The sequence below is a fragment of the Pteropus medius genome, unplaced genomic scaffold (assembly GCF_902729225.1).
Source record: "Pteropus medius unplaced genomic scaffold, Ma_sr-lr_union100, whole genome shotgun sequence".
Lineage (NCBI taxonomy): Eukaryota > Metazoa > Chordata > Mammalia > Chiroptera > Pteropodidae > Pteropus > Pteropus medius.
The window spans coordinates 16,927,979-16,949,208 of NW_024354500.1; the positions used below are offsets into that span (position 1 = coordinate 16,927,979).

The 21,230-nt window shown below is 35.3% G+C and overlaps 1 protein-coding gene across 1 annotated transcript in view; it reads left to right on the plus strand.

Annotated features, from left to right (window-relative positions):
* The first annotated feature begins 486 nt into the window (after nt 1-486).
* Nucleotides 487-21,230, plus strand: part of IMPG1 (interphotoreceptor matrix proteoglycan 1) — a 108,415-nt gene continuing 87,671 nt past the window's right edge. The window contains exon 1 of the mRNA XM_039853233.1: nt 487-553. Within this exon, the coding sequence (XP_039709167.1) occupies nt 487-553 (67 nt within the window). The remainder of the gene's footprint in view (nt 554-21,230) is intronic.

Consider the following 21,230-nt stretch of genomic DNA (forward strand, 5'->3'; position numbering starts at 1 on the left):
ACAGCAATTAAGCTCTCTTAGTAGATGTTCCTTGTGCGTGTCATTTTGGGAAACATTTGACCCCGTCAGCCTTCTTCTGTATTTAGCAGGACCTCCCCTGACTCTCTGTGTCACTGTAACAGGTGAATTACCAAGAAAAAAAGCATTCCTTCTGCCTATGCTATGGACACTTGTTAATAATGGATTTCAGGGTCCTGGAGCTAGACTGACAGATGCTCTTCCAGGAGGTTAATGAGATAAAGGTTCCTCCAGCTGGCCCTTAAGCAGAGATTACACCTGATGGGAAGATAATCAGATTATTCCAGAAACAGCCACTGCTTCATGTTCCTCATAAATTAGCATCTTCATAAAGATAAACCAAGAAGGCTATCCTCACTCAGCCGGCATCAATATTTAATTATTTTTCATATTTCTGTCATTTTTAAAGTGATATTTGGGGCTGTTCTGTGATTGTTACCAGATTGCTACCAATGCACAAAAGTCAGAATGTATTTGGAAACTAGAAGGGCTATTTTCGTTTTTTGGATTTTTCTCCAAGTTCAAGGAACCAAAGGTAAGTTATTTGAATATTTGTTTACTTTTAAATTGCTTATCTATAAAATCTATTTATAGAAGAGAACATTTAAAATCAATAAATTACCACTGTATCTCAAAGGGCTAATATATATGGTAGGCATTAAATAAAGGCTGATTGATTGATTGATTGATCGAACGTCAGAAATTGTTTTCACTTTATTGCTTACTACATAATCTTAAGTGCAATTTGTGTTAACAAATAAGAGAGATAAATGCTTCCTATTTGCTTTTATTAAACATTAAATATAAATTCATATCATTAATACAGTAACAGTAGTTCCATGAAACCAATTCCATTTATCTCTTAAAATTGATAAATAAAATCTAAAAAAATGAAATTAATATTTTGTCACTTACGATCAGACAAAAAATGTATTTCTTACTTTCTCACTGTTAAATAATGAGTTGCTTTCCCTTACAAAATAGTAAGTGTGCTTTATCTTCAGAGTTTATAACTACAGCCAACTTAGAAACTTGGTAATTTTGAAGTTATGTACATAAAAATACTAGATACCGAATGTTCTTATGGAGAATATTCAAGTGAATCTAAAATTAAAGCCAGCCACGAATCAAGCATATTTTTTAAATAATGTATTTTAAAAACTTTATTTAAAAACTGTATTAAAAAACCTGTTTAATACATCAAAAATGTATTAGATAACATTTTAGAATAAGCCTGATCATTATAACATAACATTTTAAGACATTTGAAATCAATAATGTCTGATTCTTCTTTAAGAGTGATTAACATTTTAATTAAAGCATTGGTTTGAAAATGTCCATAGAGAAGTAAAACAAAGAGTTGGTTGCATTCATAAGTCACAAAATAACTGATACTGTCAGTTATTTTATATGTAATTTTACTGGCTGCATTTAGAGAGAAAAAATTTCCAGAAAATATTACATAAAAATCCTCTTGATGTTTTGCTACATAAATGATAGTGGATGGAACAAAGTTTACTTATCTTTCCTTTCAACTATTCATTTCATATCAATGTTTACATTTATGAAAAAATTAATTAAAAACAAATGATGGTGTTCCAGTGTATTCTGAACTTAATCTGCTGAAACAAATCAATTTGTTCATTTCATAAACTTGACTAGGCAAATCAGCTTTGTTTTGTTTTGTTTGTTTGTTTGTTTAATTACGTTAAGTAATTTAACTATTTTTTTCATTTTCATATATTATATATCAGCCCTTACAAACAATTTGAAATAGCATAATTATATATAGAAAGTTAACTGAAATAAGATTACCAAAAAACTACAATTTGTTGTATGCTTATTTCTCTGAAACAAAGCATTGTAACTACGTAATAAGGAATCCTAACATGTTACTTGTTTGAGGCTTTTTTTCAGTAAGAATCTCAGATCTGTGAATTTCTGTTAATCTTCAAATAGCAAGGTCTACATTAATTAGAGTTTATTTGCTTTGGCCAGACTGGTTTCCCATTTGTGACTATCATAAGTGTACTTAGAAAATGGTTTTAGGAGAGAGAAGAGTTTAATTCAGTAAAACTGTTAAGCATAACAGTTGGGTGTTTAAATTCAATTTTTAAAAATTATAGATTATTTGAAAAATCAAAAATATATTAACAAATTACCCATTGTACTTCTATCCAAACACAGCCCTTAACACCTTCGTGTTTCCTCAGTCTTTTTTCTATGTATGCTTACTTAATTTTTTTATAATGGCAGTTCTGCGGCACACACAATTGTATATCAGACTTTTTGCACTTCTACTGCATCATATGAATGTTCTGCATGGCTTTCTAGTTTTGACAAATATCATTTTATTGGCTGTATCATGTTCCACTCAGTTGATACATCATGGTTTGCTTTATCTAAATACTCAACAAAAGAGAAATAATTGTTCTTAATTATTTTGTTATTATAAATAACATTGTGATAAACATCCCTGTACATAAGGCATCTCTCAGTATTTAAGATTCTAAGCATAAATTTACTGAAGTTAAGTTATTGATTCTAAGCAATATAGTTTTATGGCATGTGATTCATATTGCCAAATTTCTTCTCGAAAGGTTTCCTATCCCTTTAGGTTATTTTTTTTTCCATTCGATTCCACAGAGTGCTTACCACATACCCAATACAGAATATTAAGAGATTCAAAGACATGCCAATATTTCAAAAGGTTTCCTTTAAGCTTTGCAGATTCTGTATGTAGTTTTTCCATTGATACATAAAAGTGAAACAGTTCCGATTTTAAAGCATTCATTAAATAAAATTGGTTAGCACAACAAAAGACAGTTCAGTAGTTTCAAAGTACAATTACTTCATGAAGATACCATGGCTCCTCTCTTCAGTATTCATAATGGGGATGCCAGTGGCATCAGAAGTGCACAGCACCGCTTTACACTCCTACCTTTCCATTTCACATAAATAATTTCATCTAATTGCTTGTGACATTATGACATGGTGGGGGAGAAGTAGAGAAAGAAAATCCACCCTTAGCAAGCCCTAAAATGGAAATGGTGTTTATCAGAGTCCTTGCCTTTTGCATTACATTTGGTTATACTAAATAAAACCTTTAACTAAGTTATTATTAGTTCACCAAGGTAGGGCAATTATTTTAATAGCTGTGAAATGTCAGGAAATTTGCATTTGAAGACACTCCACTTCTTGCTAATCCTCGACTACTGGGATATGTTCTCATTTCATAAAATTGCCTAGGAAGGTATTTTCCCTTATTGTGGCTCCATTAGCAGAGAACATGGCTTCATTTGTGTCCCTGAGATAGCCACCCAATGCCAGTCACATTAACTTTGCAGCACCTATATTTTTAAATTTCTGCTACAGCCTCAGGACAGTGTAATTCAAAAGGGTGTCAAGGCAGATTTTTGTTGTTGTTCAATTGCATCTGAGAAGATGTCCTTAAAATTGAAGCTGTGTAAATTAAAAACACTTTGCGTCCAGTTTATCAAACTGTGGCAGCACGCTTCAAACCATTTATTAGATTAATATTTGCTTTAAAAATAAAAAGTAGTTGCTGCCTTGTGGCCCCTCTATGCTTGTTTCACTGATCACACTAAAGGACTATTATGTGTGTGAGCTAATTAAGCAGCAATGACATGACCTACTGCTTGGTTAGCCATTTCTGTCAATCATAAGCATGCAGCCACCTTAAATATCGACTGTTTTGCATGCTAATCCTCTCTGAAAATTCAGATCCTGTATACCTTTAGTGCCTCAATCATGTTCACAGATTTTATGCTGTTTTAAAATAATTCATCTGGAACATTTGAGATCTTGCTCCCTGGCATATGTTGTCAGTTTGGCTCAAATAAATTCTTTAAAAATTTCAAAAAAAATTCATCTGAGGCAACGAAGTTTGTTTTCTACAATAGTCTCTAGGTTTATATTATAATTCAGTGTATATGTGTTAAAGACCATAACAAAAGCCCCGACCTCATCACTCTATTGTGAAGTATGGAACTCTAGGGTGTCTGAGGTCTCAATCCACCACCTCTTCTTCCTTCAAGGAGGGAAGACACTTCTGCAGTTGTGGGGAGGGAACTGGTTTTACCAACCATTGGAATACTGCAAAGAAGTTTGTTTAAAGGAAGGAGAGCACAACGTGAGTTTTAGCCTTCCAACGCAGACAATTTTTAGCAACTGTTGTGTCTGAGCCCACTGTCTGAGAGTGAGAGACAATGTCACTGGGATTTCGGCCTCACAAATCGAGCATCAAGTCAGATGGAATCATTTTAATAAGGGAGGAGGTTGGGTGCACTTTTTGCTCTGAATCCAAGGCAACCTGCATGCCAAACTTATCCTACAATGAGTTGATATGGTGGCTGTTAATGAGAATTCACATGTGGAAACGCCACTGTCAAGTCTGAACTACACATGCATTGATTACTATAATTGTTTATTGAAAGTGTGCACCTCTAATTTGGTCACAGTAAATGTGGGAAAGAATATGAAAGAGTTACAGAACAGTGATAAATTCTTCTAAGCATATGGTTATATTCAGTAGATAAATATTATCCCATTTACATACAGCCATTCGTTTTTGTTTTTTTTTTGTTTTTTTTCATTTTAATTAGTTTCAAGTATACAGTACATTGGTTGGATAGTTTATAAAACAATCCCCCTAATTTTTCCTTCTCTCCTCTGGTTTTCCACCTAGCCAACATATTAATGCTAACTGCATTCCCTATGCCGTGCTCCCCAGCCCTGTGACCCTCTATTAACTACTAATTTGTACTTTTTTAACCCTTCACCCCATTCTCCCAACCCTACAATCCCCTCTGTCCATCACCAAATTGTCCGCTATATTTATGAGTCTGTTTTTGTACATACAGTTATTCTTGAGGGAACAATGTTGCTCTGTGTTCCTTTGTAAAACCATCTTAATTCATTCCAACTTGGCTTTCTTCATTCAGCCATCTTTGCTCCCCTTATCCACCACAGCCAATATCTATTTTCACAACTGCTCCCCAAGGGGAAGGGTTAAAGGAAACTAAACCAAAAGGAACTTTGTGGAGAAAAGTCAAGACCTCAAAATTAATTAAAATTTTCCACTTCAGAAATACTTTAACTTCATATAGAAAATAACATATGTAGGGCTAATTTGTCCGTCTTAAGGTTCTTGCTATGTTTATGAATAAACAAAAGTTACACTTAATTATGCCTGACTATGAAACCCAAAGGCACAATTACTAACCCATGGTAGGTAGTTCAGACCTGATCAAAATACTTTGTAGATAGTAATCATATTAATACTTTTTTTTATATAAGCTCATACAAATTTTAATTAATCTTACTCCTTAGATTTCACTAGTTGATAGACAATGTGCTCATTTCTGGTCAGGAACCTAAGCAGAGAATGCTAAACAATGTTCCTAAAATTATTTGAGGTAGGAAGGTTAGAACCAAAACTTGGATTAAAGCTGTGTCTAGTCCTATCTTACATCTACTTAGTCTATTAATCAGTCCAATATCATATGAATACAATTAATATGATTTTTAATATTAATTCAAAAGCCAACTTTCCTCTGCTGACAACATCAAATGATTGCTCATTCAAGCCATTTCTCTATTATCTGTATGCATGACTAATCTCGGGATATCTGGCCACATTACTCAGCTCTACCCTAAAAATTGAAGCACCAGTTTTAGGAGATCTATTACTCATTAAGAAAAAAGCATCACATTTTGAACTCCTCAAAGATATGGAGTCACAGTGTCATTTTAAATGCCCACCATTAAAGTCTAAGTTTAGTGGCAAGTGTCTCATTTAAGTTGCGTTATGTATCTAAAGGCAGTACCTGGCCTAATAGATGTGAATTGACACAGTGGGAAAGCCTTTTCTGAATTAAAATTACCTTCCAATCAAAACACTGAAATTTTAGCTCCAGGTTTGCAATAGTTTCAAGATACGCAACTCTGAAACACCTCTTTTTAATTTCTCTTTTTCCCTTCCATGCAACCTGATTTTTACTTTGATTAAAACAGCCCAGTCCCTCAGCCTCTCCCAGTTTCTCCAGTTCTTCAGCCCACCCAGGTCTCAGTGTCCTTTACATTAATCCTAAATTCTAGGGTCCTCTCTGTAAACTCTCTCAACAGTCTTCTTGTTGGTACAATAGAAACTTTACTCCTTGACTCTCTGCCCCATTTTCTTGGTTATTCCACTCTGGGTAAACTTAACATTCACTTTTTCCACTCTCATTCCCGAGTTGCCAAGTGTTATTAAAGAATTCCAAATAAACGGAGTGTTTCCATGAAACAAATTTATGCACTATATAACATTAATTGGGCCATCCAAGCTATTCCAGTCATACTCATCTCTGATTCCCTGTCCAAGTCTCCCAGTTTGATTTCCAAACCCTCCCTCTCCTCTCAAGCCTTCAGCCTCATTCTCCCTCATTCACATAATGGTACAGTTAAGAAAAAAGACTAAGGTTTTCACGGGACTGCATTCAACACAGAACACAGTTGCACAGAGCAGTTCTGCCGTTACTAGTTATGTGAACTTGACAAATTGCTCAGTCCTTATATATCTCCATCGTATATAAAATGGGAATAATGACAGCAATGTCTCCCTCATAGGGCAGCAATGAAGATAAGTGAAATAATGTTCATGAAGCACTTAGTGAAGTATCTTCTATGAACATGCTCAATAAATGCTGACTCCTAAGACAACTATGATGACTACTATCATTACTATTACCACCTCCTCCTATATACTGAGAAGATTTAAGTCACTTGACTTAATTCGACATCTCTTCTTTTCACTTCAAAATTTCTCTGAATCTTTATCCAAACTCTTCTCATTCTCTATTGTTTCTGGGAAAATAAAAAGATTTCATATCTTTGCAAATGTTGTTTCTATCTACAACTTTAATTCCATTTACAACCAGTTCCCCCAACAATGTTCTCTGCCAATTGCCTTTTCCATTGACTTTTTTTCCCAGCCTATGGACTTTAATGAAACATTTCTCAACATGGTAAAAACACTAATGCTGGGACTCCAGCATTGATGATACTGATTTAATTCGTCTGGAGTGGGACCCAAGCTAGAATATTATTAAAGCAGTCCAGGTGATTCTGCTACACAGCCAGGTTTGAAAAGCATGATTTATTGCCCTCTGTGAAGATACGTGGATCATTATGTTATGGGCTAACAGGGGATTTGTTTTAATCTCCCCCCACCCTGCTTTTTTTTACTAAATATTATATCACAATATACATTAGGAAGGAGTAGTCTCATTATTTAAAAGCGCTCATAGAATGATTTGTTTAATCATTCCCTTTATTATGTTGTTTCATTTTTTTAACTGTTTTACATAAAATAGCACTGATTATATATATTAGGGCATAGATAGGTTACAGGTATATGTATTTTGAAAAAGGTACACCAAGTGTTCTAATGCACACTGTTTAAAAAAAAATTCAAATGCTTCATGAGGGTGGGGACCATGTCTATCTTGTTCTTCATAATACCATAAGCACTCTCTCTGTCATAAACCACTCTGTGTCTTGCATTCTGTCTCATTTCATGCTGTCACCTTTTTTCTCTAAAGTCAGGAATTTTGATATCCTCTAAGACAAGTCCCTCTTCTTCATATATAATTTGTCACCAAATCGAATCAAAAGGTGTGCTAATAGATGTTTAGCAACTATCTCTTCAGGGGGTAAAAATCCTTCTTCATAGTGCTTGCCAATGTCCGTAGTGTAAATAAATACTCCTATCACAGCCAATTTGAAACTACCAGCATGACATACAACAAGAAGGCCTGAGTTGGGGCATGAGAGGCATCTGAGACATGCTACAGCCTGGTACAGATACATCAAATGTTCATTCTTCTGTTGATGGACTTTGCTATTACATATAACATTGATACAAACACACCCTTGTATGAGTCCCCTGGTGCTCACATCAGACAGGAGTCTCTCCAAAGTCAAAATCTAGATTTCTCTCTCTCCCTCCCTCCCTCCCTCCCTCTTTCTCTCTCTCTCCCAACCTAAGAAGGAGAAAAACCATGTCACGTGCTATGCATGTTTGCAACTTTACTGGTGATACCAAACTGTTTTCCTAAGCATTTTTACCACTTTAGGTCAGAGTTCCTTTTACTCCAAATCCTCATCCACACTTGATATTGTCGGACGTTTTATTTTTTTTCCAGTCTACAGTGGGATGGAATAGTATCTCATTGTGGTTTTAATTTTTTTTCTCTGATTACTAATGAGGTTGAGTATCTTTTTACATATTTTGTGTCTTTTATGTTTTCTCTTCTAGAAAATGCTTAAACAAGTGTTTTGCCCCCTTTTTCATGGAGGTATATGTCTTTTCTTATTGGTTTAGAACAGATCTTTAAAAGTTGTGGGTGTCGATCCTTTCACCATTTTCGTAAACCTTTCAAATATCTTCTCCAACTTTGTAGCTTATTTTTTTTCTCTCTTAATGGTTACCTCTGATGAACATTTCTTAATTTTAATATAGTTGATTTGTGGGAGTTTTTGTCTTACTTTAAAAATCCTTCCCTATCTCAAAGTCATGAAAATACTCTCCTATCTCGTCTTATAAAAGTTGTATAGTTTTGCTTTTCCTATTTAGGCCACTAGTATTTAATGTGTGTAAGTATGTGTGAATTAGGAAAATAATTTATTAACATGGATAATCAATTGTTTTAACACCACTGACTGGATAGTTTCTCCTTTTCCTCTGCTCTGTGATACTCCTTCTGTCATGAACATGGGTTTTGTCCATTTTGTTCTCCCTGAGCCCATGCCACATTGCTTTAATTATTACAAATTTATAACAAATTTACAATCTTGGTATCTGGTAACCATGTTTCCTTGACTTTGTTCTCTTTCAACAGGAGTGTCTTGACCCTCCACTATTCCATAATATGATCTCAAATTAGCTCACCAAGTTCCACAAAACATCTTATTGATGTTGGGTTAGAATTGTGTTGAATCGATGGATCACTTTGGGGAGAATTGATATCCTTAAAATGTTAAGTCTTTCTATTCAAGAACATGGATATCTCTCCTTTTATTAGTACCTTGCAATAAAGTTGCATGATTATTTTAATAAAGGGCTTTTACATCTTGGACTTATCTCTAGCTCATTTATATCAATTGTCATCATGTAAATGACATGATCAGTTATTTTTCGATGTAGAAAAGTAATTGGTTTTATATTCCATAGCTTTGCTGAACAATCTTAATTCTGAAAATTCACTAGCAGTTGTTTGAAGTTTTCTTTTTTTATTAAATTTATTGAGGTGACATTGGTTAATAAAATTATATAGGTTTTAAGTGTATAATTCAATAAAACATCATCTGCATATTACAATGTGTGTTCACCACCCAAAGTCAGTCTTTGAAGTTTTCTACTTAGCAATTATGTCATTTGTGAACAAAGAAAATTCAAGTTCTTCCTTTTCTGTCTTTGTATCTTTGATTTCTTTATATTTTCTTACTATCCTTCATAGGCCATCTAGTATAATGTTTAAGAGAAAAGGTGGTTGCTTGCATCCTTAACTCGTTACTGATCTTGAAAGGGAAGCTTTCATAATTCTCCATTAAGTATGATGTTTCCTTTAGATTTGGGGATTGTTTTGTTTTTGTAAATGTACTATATCAGATATCTTAAAAGTTTCCTTTCTATTCCTGAGTTTTAATCATGAATAAATATAGAAATTTGTTGTGTACTTCTATATCTATTGAGATCACCAAATGATTTTTCTCTTTTAATTCATTAATGTGATAAATTACCTTAATCAATTTTCCAATATTAAACCAACACTACATTCCTGAGATAAATCTAACTTGGTCATGACCTTTTTTATACACTGCTGGATCTCATTTGTTAACATTTTATTTCAAATCGTTACATTCATGTTCATAACTGAGACTGGAGCATGATATTTTTTCTCATACTTTGTCAAATTTTGTAAGTTTGTATGAAAATGGAATTAATTTTCCTTGAATGTTTGATAGAACTTTCCGGTAAAGCTAGAGAATAACATTTATGGAAAGATATTTCACTACTGACTCAATTTTTGTAAAGGTTATAATAATAATTAGGCTTCTTATCTTTTATATTAGTTTGGTAAGTTGTATATTCCTAGAATTTATTCATATAAGTTTCGCATAGATTTTTAAATTTATTGACAAAACATTATTCATAACATCTTCATGTTATGTTTTTCATATCTATAGAAAGTATAGTGATGTCCTCCTTTTTCAATCCTGATAGTAATTATATCTTCTCTTTCTTACTTGATCACTCTTGTTTTTTGTTTTTGTTATTAGTATTTTCAAAAAAAAATTTCGGTTTTATATTTCTTCTCCTTTTTTATGTTATTATCTCCTCTTTTATATTTTATTAATCTCTACTGTTCTTTATTTTTTCATGTATTTTCTTCGAATTTATTTTTTCATTTGCTAACCTCTTGAGATAGATGTTTAGCTTATTCATATTTAGCATTTTCTTTTTCTAAAATAGGCATTTTAATGAGATAAATTTATATTTCAAGTACTGATTTAGCTATATCCCACAAGTATTATGTAGTATTTTTATCATTTGATAAAGATATTTCTAATGTCCAACATGATTTCTTCATTGACTTATGGGTTAATTTAAGGTTTTTTCCCCCAAAAACATATGAGGATTTTCCAGTTATTTTTTAAAAACTGCTTTTTAACTTACTTGCCTATTAGTCTTAGTCTGAGAACATGTACTTGCATTATAGTTCAGTACCTAGTCATTATTTGTATATGTTCTCCCTGGGCTTGAAAATAAAGTATATTTTATATATGATATAAATAAATTATATGTTTATTTTATTATGTTCCATATATGTCCATTAGGTCAAGTTCAATTATGTGTTCAATCTTTTATACTCTTATTGATTTTTATCTGCTTGTTCTATTGATACCAAGAAAGATATCTTAAAATTTACCTGCTATTATTGTTGATTTTACTTTCTTTATTGTTCTGTCAACTTCTGCTTGATATATTTTGAAATTTATAATTAAGTACATAAAATTATAACTTGCCACATCTTTCTGGTGACTTTTAAACGTTTATCATTATGACGAGACTGTCTTCATCTTTGTAATGTTTTCTGCCAAATAACAAATTTCATCCCCTGGTGTGCTGGAACTGGCCATACTAACTTACAAGACTCCATTGCACACATCTCTTCCCAACTCCATGTTCAGTAATATCACATTAGTGACTTGAAATCAGCCATGGAGGAGAATTAGCACATGGAAATTAGCAAATGCTACAAATTAGGCCTTCTAATCCTTCCTCAGGAGTTGGTTAGTAAACATTTACCAGCAAGCTCTGACTTCATTTGATATTAATATTGCTATACCAACTTTCCTTTAGTTTGTGTTTGTATAACTTTTTTCCATCTTTTCATTTAGAGGCATCTATTAAAACAGTATACAGTAGATTTTTTAATGAAATCTAACAATCTGACTTTTAACAGAAGCACTTTATTTATTTTTAATGTGCCCCAAATATTGCATGGGACCTACACTAAAAAAATCATTAGTTGTTTATCAGAAATTCAAATTTGACTGGGTGTCCTATATTTTACTTTCTAAATTGGTAATCTTATTTCTATCTTATCCCTAGCCCTAAACCTCAGAATAAAATGGTACTAGATCATAGTAACAGCTACCAATGTTCCAGGCCTTCCACAAACTCTTGACATCTATTTTCTCATTTAAATTTTAAAACAAAACAAAACTATATAATATGCAAACATTAATGCAAAACTATGGTATTAGAATTATTGTTATCCCTTAATTAGAAACCTAAAACATATAGAGAATATTTGCCCAAATTCAAGAAGTAGCTTTGGAAGGTAGAGCTATCATGCTGTAACTTCAACCACACAGGTACACAAAATGAAGTTTAACTTTTTTTCTCTGCATGAACTATGATAGGTCCTTATACATCAGAAAATTTAACAGTCAGAGATTTGCAGCTGTTTCTGTTCAATCTACTCCAATTCTGCTCTCTTTTCTGGCAATATTGAACCAACACTCTACATGTAATTCTCTTTACTCAGAACTTCCAACATACTCCATTATTACGAGCACTAAAACTACAGAGTACTGTGTTTCACGGTTCACAGTATTAGAATCAGGGGCAGCAAAGAGATTCAGAAAATAAAGCTGCTGGGCTAAATTAGAGCTGAGTCTGATATGAGTACTTCGGATATGGTAAGAATCTACAAAATAAATACGCCCCAAATCAAAGAGAGAAAATGCCCCATGTTCTGGCAACCCAGCACAGCTGGAACTAGAAAGAAAGTGGGGATTTGGCACATATCATTAATGTGTCCCATAAGCAAATTTACAGTTCTGTTCCCTGATATTTCCTTAGTGCACCCCCAGCTTCTGAAATTAGCTTCCTCCTGAGTTTTGGGGAATTTTTTATAGGCTTTCAGTTTATAGGTCTCTTTGAATTCCTGTTACTTGTCTTTCCCACCCAATTCAAAACAGATCACGCACTGAATCTGCCTCTAGTTTGCGAATGACCTGGTACTGTTCCAGCATAAACCCGTGGTTTCCATATCATCCAAGCTTTGTGTCAAGCCAGGCTAAAATGCTTTGAAAACTATTACATTCCATACATTTGTAAGGTACAATTGCAATTCATTATCCACATATGTCAGATGTACGTGTAAAATTCCATTCTGAAGCTAAGCTCTTATTCATAATCTGTATCTTTGTGTAAACGCCACATTTTGAAATCTATGGAGATGGTACCAAAAAAATACACAGGATGGGTTAAAAATTGAGAAGCAGAAGCAATGAAATGGGTTAGTAGAATTTAAGTTAATATAAGGATGAGATGATGAAAAGTGGCTTAATGGGATTGGTCCTACATGTATACAAAGAAGGTAGCTGCCCAACTAGGATGATTCGAGGGGTACCAAAAAATCCAGCCACTGGAGAAAGCACTGATTTCTTTTTGTCAATTCCTGAAAATAAGCTTTAACTAGTCTGGCCACCAACTTTAGCATAATTGTTCTCACTTTTGTTTCACATCCTGTTTACTACAACTCTACCTCAGCACTAAACCAACTCCACTCACCATTTTTTTTTTCAAAGTAATATATTTTACAGTTAATCACAGATGATAGAAATATCCTACTCTTCTAACTTTCAAGACTGGCCTACTTAAAGGAGAAAGGATTTTGCTGATTTTGCTTATGTATTCATGTGAAAATCATTTACAATCCTGAACATTTTAAACTTCACTGCTAAAATTCTGAAGTAAATTTAGCACTCCCTGAAGAAGCAACAGCGCGGATCCCAGTGGTTTCTCACAGCCTCTGACACAATACTGCATACCTTGAGGGCCTTTGAGAATTAAGGACATTCCAGTGGTTCTAAAACTGCACTAGGAACAGCACCTCTGTAACTGGCAGTTGTGCGGATCCCAGTGGTTTCTCACAGCCTCTGACACAATACTGCATACCTTGAGGGCCTTTGAGAATTAAGGACATTCCAGTGGTTCTAAAACTGCACTAGGAACAGCACCTCTGTAACTGGCAGTTGGCTGCAAGTGGACTTCAGCCAAAAAAAAAAAAAACAGCCAAAAGGCTGCATTATGAAGCAATTTCATGCCCTAGAAGAAGACGGCCAGGTGTGAAACCTTCAAGCTACCCCATGACAAGTATCCCAGTTGTGTTTCTCTTATTTCCCAGGACAGAAAGAGGCCAGTTATCTTTGAGAACACTCCTCTCCTTTTCAATATGGCCTCCTCTATCTCCCCCATAAACAGGAAGGGAGTTAGCAAGCATTTCTGTTCCGGGTAGAGGTAAAGATATATGGCCCTTCTGAACTCCTGCCTCTCCACTCCCTGACATTTACCAGACAAGGAGAACTCACTGCTCCACCCTCTCAGAGACAAAAGAGACAACCCCTTTTCTCTTTTCTACATCTCTCTTCAACTAGAGTGCTGTTCCTTCCCACTCACCAAGCTGCATATGCCATCAGCAAAATTTCTCAGCATCTCACCTATAGATTTGGTTTTTTTTTTTTTTTTTTACTACAGTGAGGTGGAAGAGGGACTCCATACATATGTGGATAGAGAGGATAGAAAATAGGAGTTAGCAACTTTTATTTCTTGTAATGGATTCCCACAGTTCTAATCCTTGCCTTTCTGATATATCAAGTGTAATGGCTAAATCTGATTTTTGCAATGAGAAGATAACATAACTGCTTTAATTCTTTGAGAGAAGGGAGCACTGATTTTCACCCTTATTACGGAGCAGTGTTGCTGAACAAATGCCAGTTTGGGAGGTAAGGAAAGCTGCAATGGCATCCAAGTTTCAACAGCTTTGGAGAGGGCAATGGTATAGCACCCACTCCGTGCATCATTGATGATCAGTCCATGTGCTGACTATCATGAGAAGTTATTCACTTCATGTTTCATTAAAGAAAATCACTGGAAGTTTCCTTAATTTCTATGATCCTCTTTTCTATCATTTATTGCAACATGCTTTCACTGGGATTAGTACTGTGGAAGTTTATTGGGAACTAAATGTATGAAGAGAAGTGGAAAACAAGGTATAGAAGCTCCTGTGATAGCTTAATCATACAGAAAACTGTGTTTAAAATCCATACAATTTTCTGGAACAGCATTCAACAAGATATTCAATATATCTGCATAATTTTTGAGGCATATTCAGGTATTTTAAGCATGATGTACATTTAGTTGCCCTTCCTCTGTGGATAAAAATTTTCAGGTGTGTAATTGAGCATTTCTACTAATGTGGAAGGCTGACCGGGAAATAATAGATCAAAAACAAGCTAAGCATCTGCATAAAGGCCACAACCCTTCGCTCTTTTTCGGCAAGATTAAGAAGTTTATGCAAGGTTAAATTATTATTTTTTAAACTTTCATGCATTAATTTGGTCTTGAAATGTTATCCACTTTCCCTCTATGGAGTTCAGTTCTTGGTGATTTTTGATCTGTAAGAATTCCAGTAACTTTTGTCTCTATTCTTGTTAATTTGTTCATTAAGACATTGCAGCCTCTTCCCTTGGGGAAACATAATGGTTCGCTAAGTGCTGATACTAGTGGCTGTTGCTTTCATAACAATGCTTCCGTGAAAGCCCCATTCTCCTTTTCCTGTTATCTGTTACTGTCACTATATATATATACAGTAATCTTACATTGTAAGCCTGCACAGTTAGATAGCCAGAAAATATTCCTCTAGAAGAAAGAGTTTGGTGAGGAGTGGTCCAAACAGGTTAGTATGGATCCACTTTAATATGTAATCAAGAAAAAGACTGATTTGTGGGCAAGGCTGAGCTCTGATGTGGAAACTTTGTAAGCAGCCTATGACTGGAGGCCAACTTTGGTACAGGAAAAATAAAAATATACTCTCCAATGGTATGCTAAGGAGATGGTGTGGCCTATAATGGCACTCAACGTCAAGGCCACATGGCTACCAACCTAGAACCTAGAGTGGAAAAGACACTTTTGACTGAAGGCTGGCCTTCACATTAGCCAGTAGACATGCTTAGGCAATCTAACTTCAAAACAATAAATGAAGGGTCAAAAGCCCAACATTTCAGAGCTGCCACTCCACCCTTGGCCAGATTTAACTTTATCATAGGAAAAAATAATGTATACCCTAAGAAAATTCAGTATTTGAATCCAGTGGTTGTTTCATTAATTTCCTTTTCTATACATTTGGAAATTTCCAAACTTCTCAGCTATCCTGGGTTGTAGGATCTGGGTCAGCTCTAAGATTGAGTGGCAAAGAAATTTAATTAATTTTTTTAAGTTAATGTTCAATTTATTAAAATTGTATATCTGATAAACAAAACTCTTGGAACCAATTGAGAAATTTAATTTAAACCCCAATTTAAACCTTCAGTGTCAACCACTTTCCCTAGCCTGCTGCAAGTTGCCTTGCCTACGGGAATGTTGTCCTCCTTTCCCATCTAAATATTTTCCGGCTGCCAGGCCTTTCATGAGAACCTCCCAGCTCAATGGGAATCCATCCCATCATGCTGTCTCAGCCCTTCCTCAAATGGCCTGTTTTGTTCCAAAATCACCATCCTTACCACTAGCCCATCAACAAATGTCAATACTCAATATATACAATTCCAAATTCAAAGAAGTGATTATCGGAGATATATTTTCCAACATTCAGTTTTCAGTACATTACGTGTTAGATTAGCGACACCTTCTGGTGAAGCATCGCATTAACATGTTGGATGCACCAGGCTCTATGAGCACATTGTAAACATCAAAATAAAAAAGAATGAAGGATAAAAGAGGAGAGAAAGAAAGGAGGAAATATTAGTAGCTTTGCCTGTAGTATCAGAGGAATCCTCACACACAAAGGAGCTTGCCTTGTTTTAGGAAAGGCAATAAAGACAGATCTTTCAAAAAGTTTTTCTGGGTGAATAGAAAAAAGGGTCAGTAGCCAGAGGGGAAGTGGTATCAAGAAAGAATCTTTTAAATAGAAGGGAAAAATAATAGTATGTTTGTAGGATGATACGACTAATTCAGTAGAAAGAGGAAATATAATGGTGCAGGCAAATGAAAGGAGAGTTTCCGGGAGACTGTCCTTGAGAGGTGAAAAAAGCTGGGATCCAGTACATAAGTAAAGGAATTGGCCTTAGATAGAACAGTCTGCTCATCAAATAGTCACAGAAGGGAAAACAGGGTATTTGAGCGCAGATGCAGCCAGTGAGCAGATGTAGAAGTGGAAATTCGTGAAGTTCTCTTCTGGCACCTCTTGTTCTCAGTAAAAAGTGAAGCAAGGTCATCAGCTGAGAGTGAGAATTGGCAAGAAATGCAGGAAATCTGAAAAAAGTTGTGCGCAGCTCTCCAAAAGAGTGAGAAACTCAATGGACCATGGATATGTAGTGCAATATTATTTAAGGATCATAAAGTTAAAGTGAGCCCTAATGGTTTTCTCCAGTCATGTTCAGCTACAAGGGTGCAGGTGCAAAATAGGCAGAGGGTTGGATTCAACCATGGTTATGGTTTTGCCTATCAAATATAATAATTGAGAAGCCAAAGTTTTTAAGGATTTGCCACCCTAAAAAGCCAGGCAATATCAATATTCTCTCCCATTGATACTCATGTTTTTAATTGGTTGCATTGATTATTTATTTACTCTTAAGTAAATGAAAAGACTCTGGGGATGCTGACTTTATTAAAATATATTTATATCTAAATCATATCCTTTTTATTCTTTCGGTTTTCATTCCTAATAAAATTGTTTGTCTTTTCACTTAGGATATTGTCATTAATAAAATGACTGTCCAAAGCCTCTGATATTACACACTGTAGAAAGTAGAAATTTAAAAAGGAGTTTACAATAATCTAAGTGGACAGAACATATGAAACCATTTTTCATGGCCAAATGGCTTTTAATGAATCTCATACCTATATTGTATTTGACCCATTACTATTTCCACAAAAATTTTTCATTAATTCACTTAATAAATACATATTGCATATCTGTCATGTACAAAATATTGTACTAGGCAAGCACCAAAGCGACTTGGGGAGAGGATAGAATTACAATACTGGGGTATCTGGAATCTAAAAGTCCCTAGATGTTTGCAAATACAAAGGTGTTTACAGCCTAAGGGGGGAAACTTGTATATTTAGAACAAATTATTGTGCAAGCACTACAACACAAGTTCCATGACATTTGTTCATCTAATTTACCGCTGTATTCCATACTGGGCCTGAAACATAGTAGACACGTAATAAATACGGTGAATTAGTAAATGCAATAGAGGTCTGAGTCATGCTAGAAGACCAGGAGGGAGCAATGAATGAATTCTGAATGTGGGATCTTAGAAAGCTTAGCAGAGGAGAGAAAGTTTAGAAGCTGGCCCTTGAAGGAAAAGTAGGAGCCCAACAAACAAAGAAGAAAGAGAAGGGCCCTCCAGTATGAAGTAAGAGACAAGCACAAGACCAGCACAGCAGCAAAACGTAGGTACACTTCGGGGCATGCACAGTCTGGTCTGTGGACGGAGGATCAGTATAAAGAAACAGCGTGTTAGAAAGAAACAGCAATACCAGGAAGTGAATGTGTGGTTTATCAGGTAAAAGAGTTCTGATTGAGCACTCACACTGTGCCCAACACTGTTTTAAATGCTGCCCATGTGGTAATTCATTTAATACCACAGAAACCTTGTCAGAGAGGCACTATTATTCCCCATTTTACAAGTGAAGAAACTCAGGCGCAGAGGGGCCAAATACAACCAAGTAATATAGCTAGTAAGTCACAGAGCCAGTGTCCTGGGTACCACTGGTATAAGGCAAACATTTTGAATAGCTGAGTGACATATGATTTGTGTTGCTACTACATTTTTCTTTCACAAATAATAAACATAATTTAAGTCAAATTTAGAAAGTAAGCATCATGAATATTAACAGTTCCTCATCCGTATTTAGGAGTTCTAAATAGTCCTATGTATTCATTTCCATTTTGTTTTCTTCATTCAGTGATATTACTACCTCCCAAAATTATTGGCTTAACGATTGATTTCCTGGTGATTAATCTACATAACATAGAACAATCTATATAATATAGTACAATTGTATTTATTTTGTCAAATTCCATAAAATATTTAACTAAAATGTTCTAATATTCTTGAGCTCTGGAAATGATAGAACCTTTTTGTTTTTTGTGAAATCACTTTGCCTCTCTCTTCTCTTTGTAACTTTGAACATCATCCAGAGACAGTTGTTGATGGCAGCCAATTTGTCATCATACAGGTTATATTCATGTTTTGTCATCATCCTGGAGAAATATTTTCTGCCTCAAAAAAATGTTTCAATCTTCTATTAAATATGCTCTTTTTTTTAATAGCAGGTCTTTCAACTATCAATTCATTCTCATGAAACTTTTACTTACCCTTTCCAAATACTTATATAAGATAAAAATGATCAAATCATGAAAATATATTCAAAGAATCTAAGTTTAGTTCAATATCAACATTACAATATATCAGCACTGGAGAACAGCATCTAATATGATCTAATTGCTTTACCCAAGGGAGCTTTCATTAGCTCCAATAAATAACAGCTCTTTAACCTCATTGAAATCTTCAACAGTCCATGTTTCAATTTTTAAAGTTTTTTAGTTTATTTTCTCTGAAATCCTTGGAAAAGACACAGACTTTGTCATTGTGGCCTGTCTTATAAATATGCTTGGACCCGGGGAACTGTAAGTTCCTGTTCTCAGAGATCTTGCTCCCACATCTCTAGCAATAACGTAGGGTGGGGACACAGGCACAAGATTCTGATCCCTGCTCAAGCAATAGTATTATCACAAGGGATCCTCCGTGGTTGGCTTTATGTAAACTAGAGGAACACAACAGGCTAAGGTATCTGATACTCAGGTAATACAAGAAACCAGAGAAAGGTGGAGGATGTTTACCCTAAGTAGAAAACTGCCTAACATAGGGAAAATATAAGGAACTCCCTCAGACAGTACTTGTAACTAGGTCTTTATTATACCAGAGGACAGAAATAGGACTAATATGTGGAAGCCTTTGGAAGGTAATTTTCAGGTAAAAGGAAAGAATTATTTAAACATAGGCAGAAATGGAACAAAATGCTTCCTGGAGGAAGGAGGCAGCCATTTGTAGAGTATTTGCCTTGGGTTCCCTCTGGCAGAGAGACACTAAAAACAAGGTGCTTATATAACTTATTTTTCTAACAGGGACACATTTGGGAATGAAAGATAACAGCAATAAACCTGGATTTCCAAGCAAACCAAGTCTCATGACACCTAATTCACCCTAATTGTTGACTGCCAGCTATGTGGACATGTTGGAAAATGTTCTCTATACAAAATAGGGAAAGATCGACCCTCATAGGGAAAAGAGAGCAGGTCAGAGCTCATGGGAATGCTGAGAAACAGGGCAAATTGTGACTTTCTCATCCCCTGATATTGTCACCCTGATAGAATAAATTCCAAAGATCCAGATCAAGCAGGATCTATGTACACAAGCCTTACTATGAACAAAGTGTTAAAATCCAGAGGGATCCAAATGGAAAAAATTCCAGAGCAGGGGCATTGTTCCCAGAGGCAGAGTGGAGAGAATACTACTTCCAAATCCAGTTATTCAGAATTCTACCAGAGTATAACATAAAAATGTAAGAACAGAGCCAACCCCAAAGGACTAAAGATTGTGGGAATGGCAAAGTGAGAGCAGGACCAGGCTCACAGCAGGATTCCCCCACATATCAGGCAGGCACTGTGAGAAAAACAGAGAAGTGCAGGGCACATGGGGAACACACTTTCCCTAACTGTGATCTGTGCTTACCATGCCAGATAGGCCTAGAATTATCACAGGATGCACATTTTTTCCATTCTTAATGGCAATTGAAATATAATTATAAAAACTGTACGACAACTTACCTCACTGTAATCACTGTAAGAATTTGAAAGTGTTATTAAAAATTAACATTTCTAAACTAAAATTTCCATTTTACTAACTGCAGTGGGTACTAATGGCTACATACACTGCTATCCTCCTCTTGCATTTTGCTCCAATGTTGAAAGGGCACATTCCACTTTGCTATGCAGCCAATGTGATTCAGGAGAAACTGACCCCACTCCACAGTTCAAATGAGCCACTCAGAGTAATCCCAGTTCCCTGCCCTGTGATCACTCAGCTCAACCCATTGAGCATTGGCATATCTCTTGGCAACTGGTATCAGTCCAGGCACATGGCGTGAATCAGCCATACTTTAGGGGAAGGCTGTTTTTCAATGGAAACAAAGGCAAGCATGTTCAAGTCAGTGGAAGCCAGCATTTGGGTAAAGTCACCACACGAGGGGACTGAGCACAGAGAATGAGAGAATGTCAGAAAGGCAGAGCCAGAGCTCTGTTTTCACCAGGCATTCCCTACTTTTCACTTTCTTTTGTAGGCAATAACTTCCTTAGTGTTTAAGCCAGTTTGAGGTGGATGATATTGACTCTTCAGCTGAAAGTATCCTTAGAGATCCATAAAAAAGCGATTCCCAAACTGTCTGCATATTGAAATCACCTGAAGACTTTCAAAAGTAGCTGATGCCCATGTTCCACTCAGAGATTATGATTTATTGGTGTTTTGTGTGTCTGGGTGAGCAAATTAATTTTTCAGCTCCCTGTCTT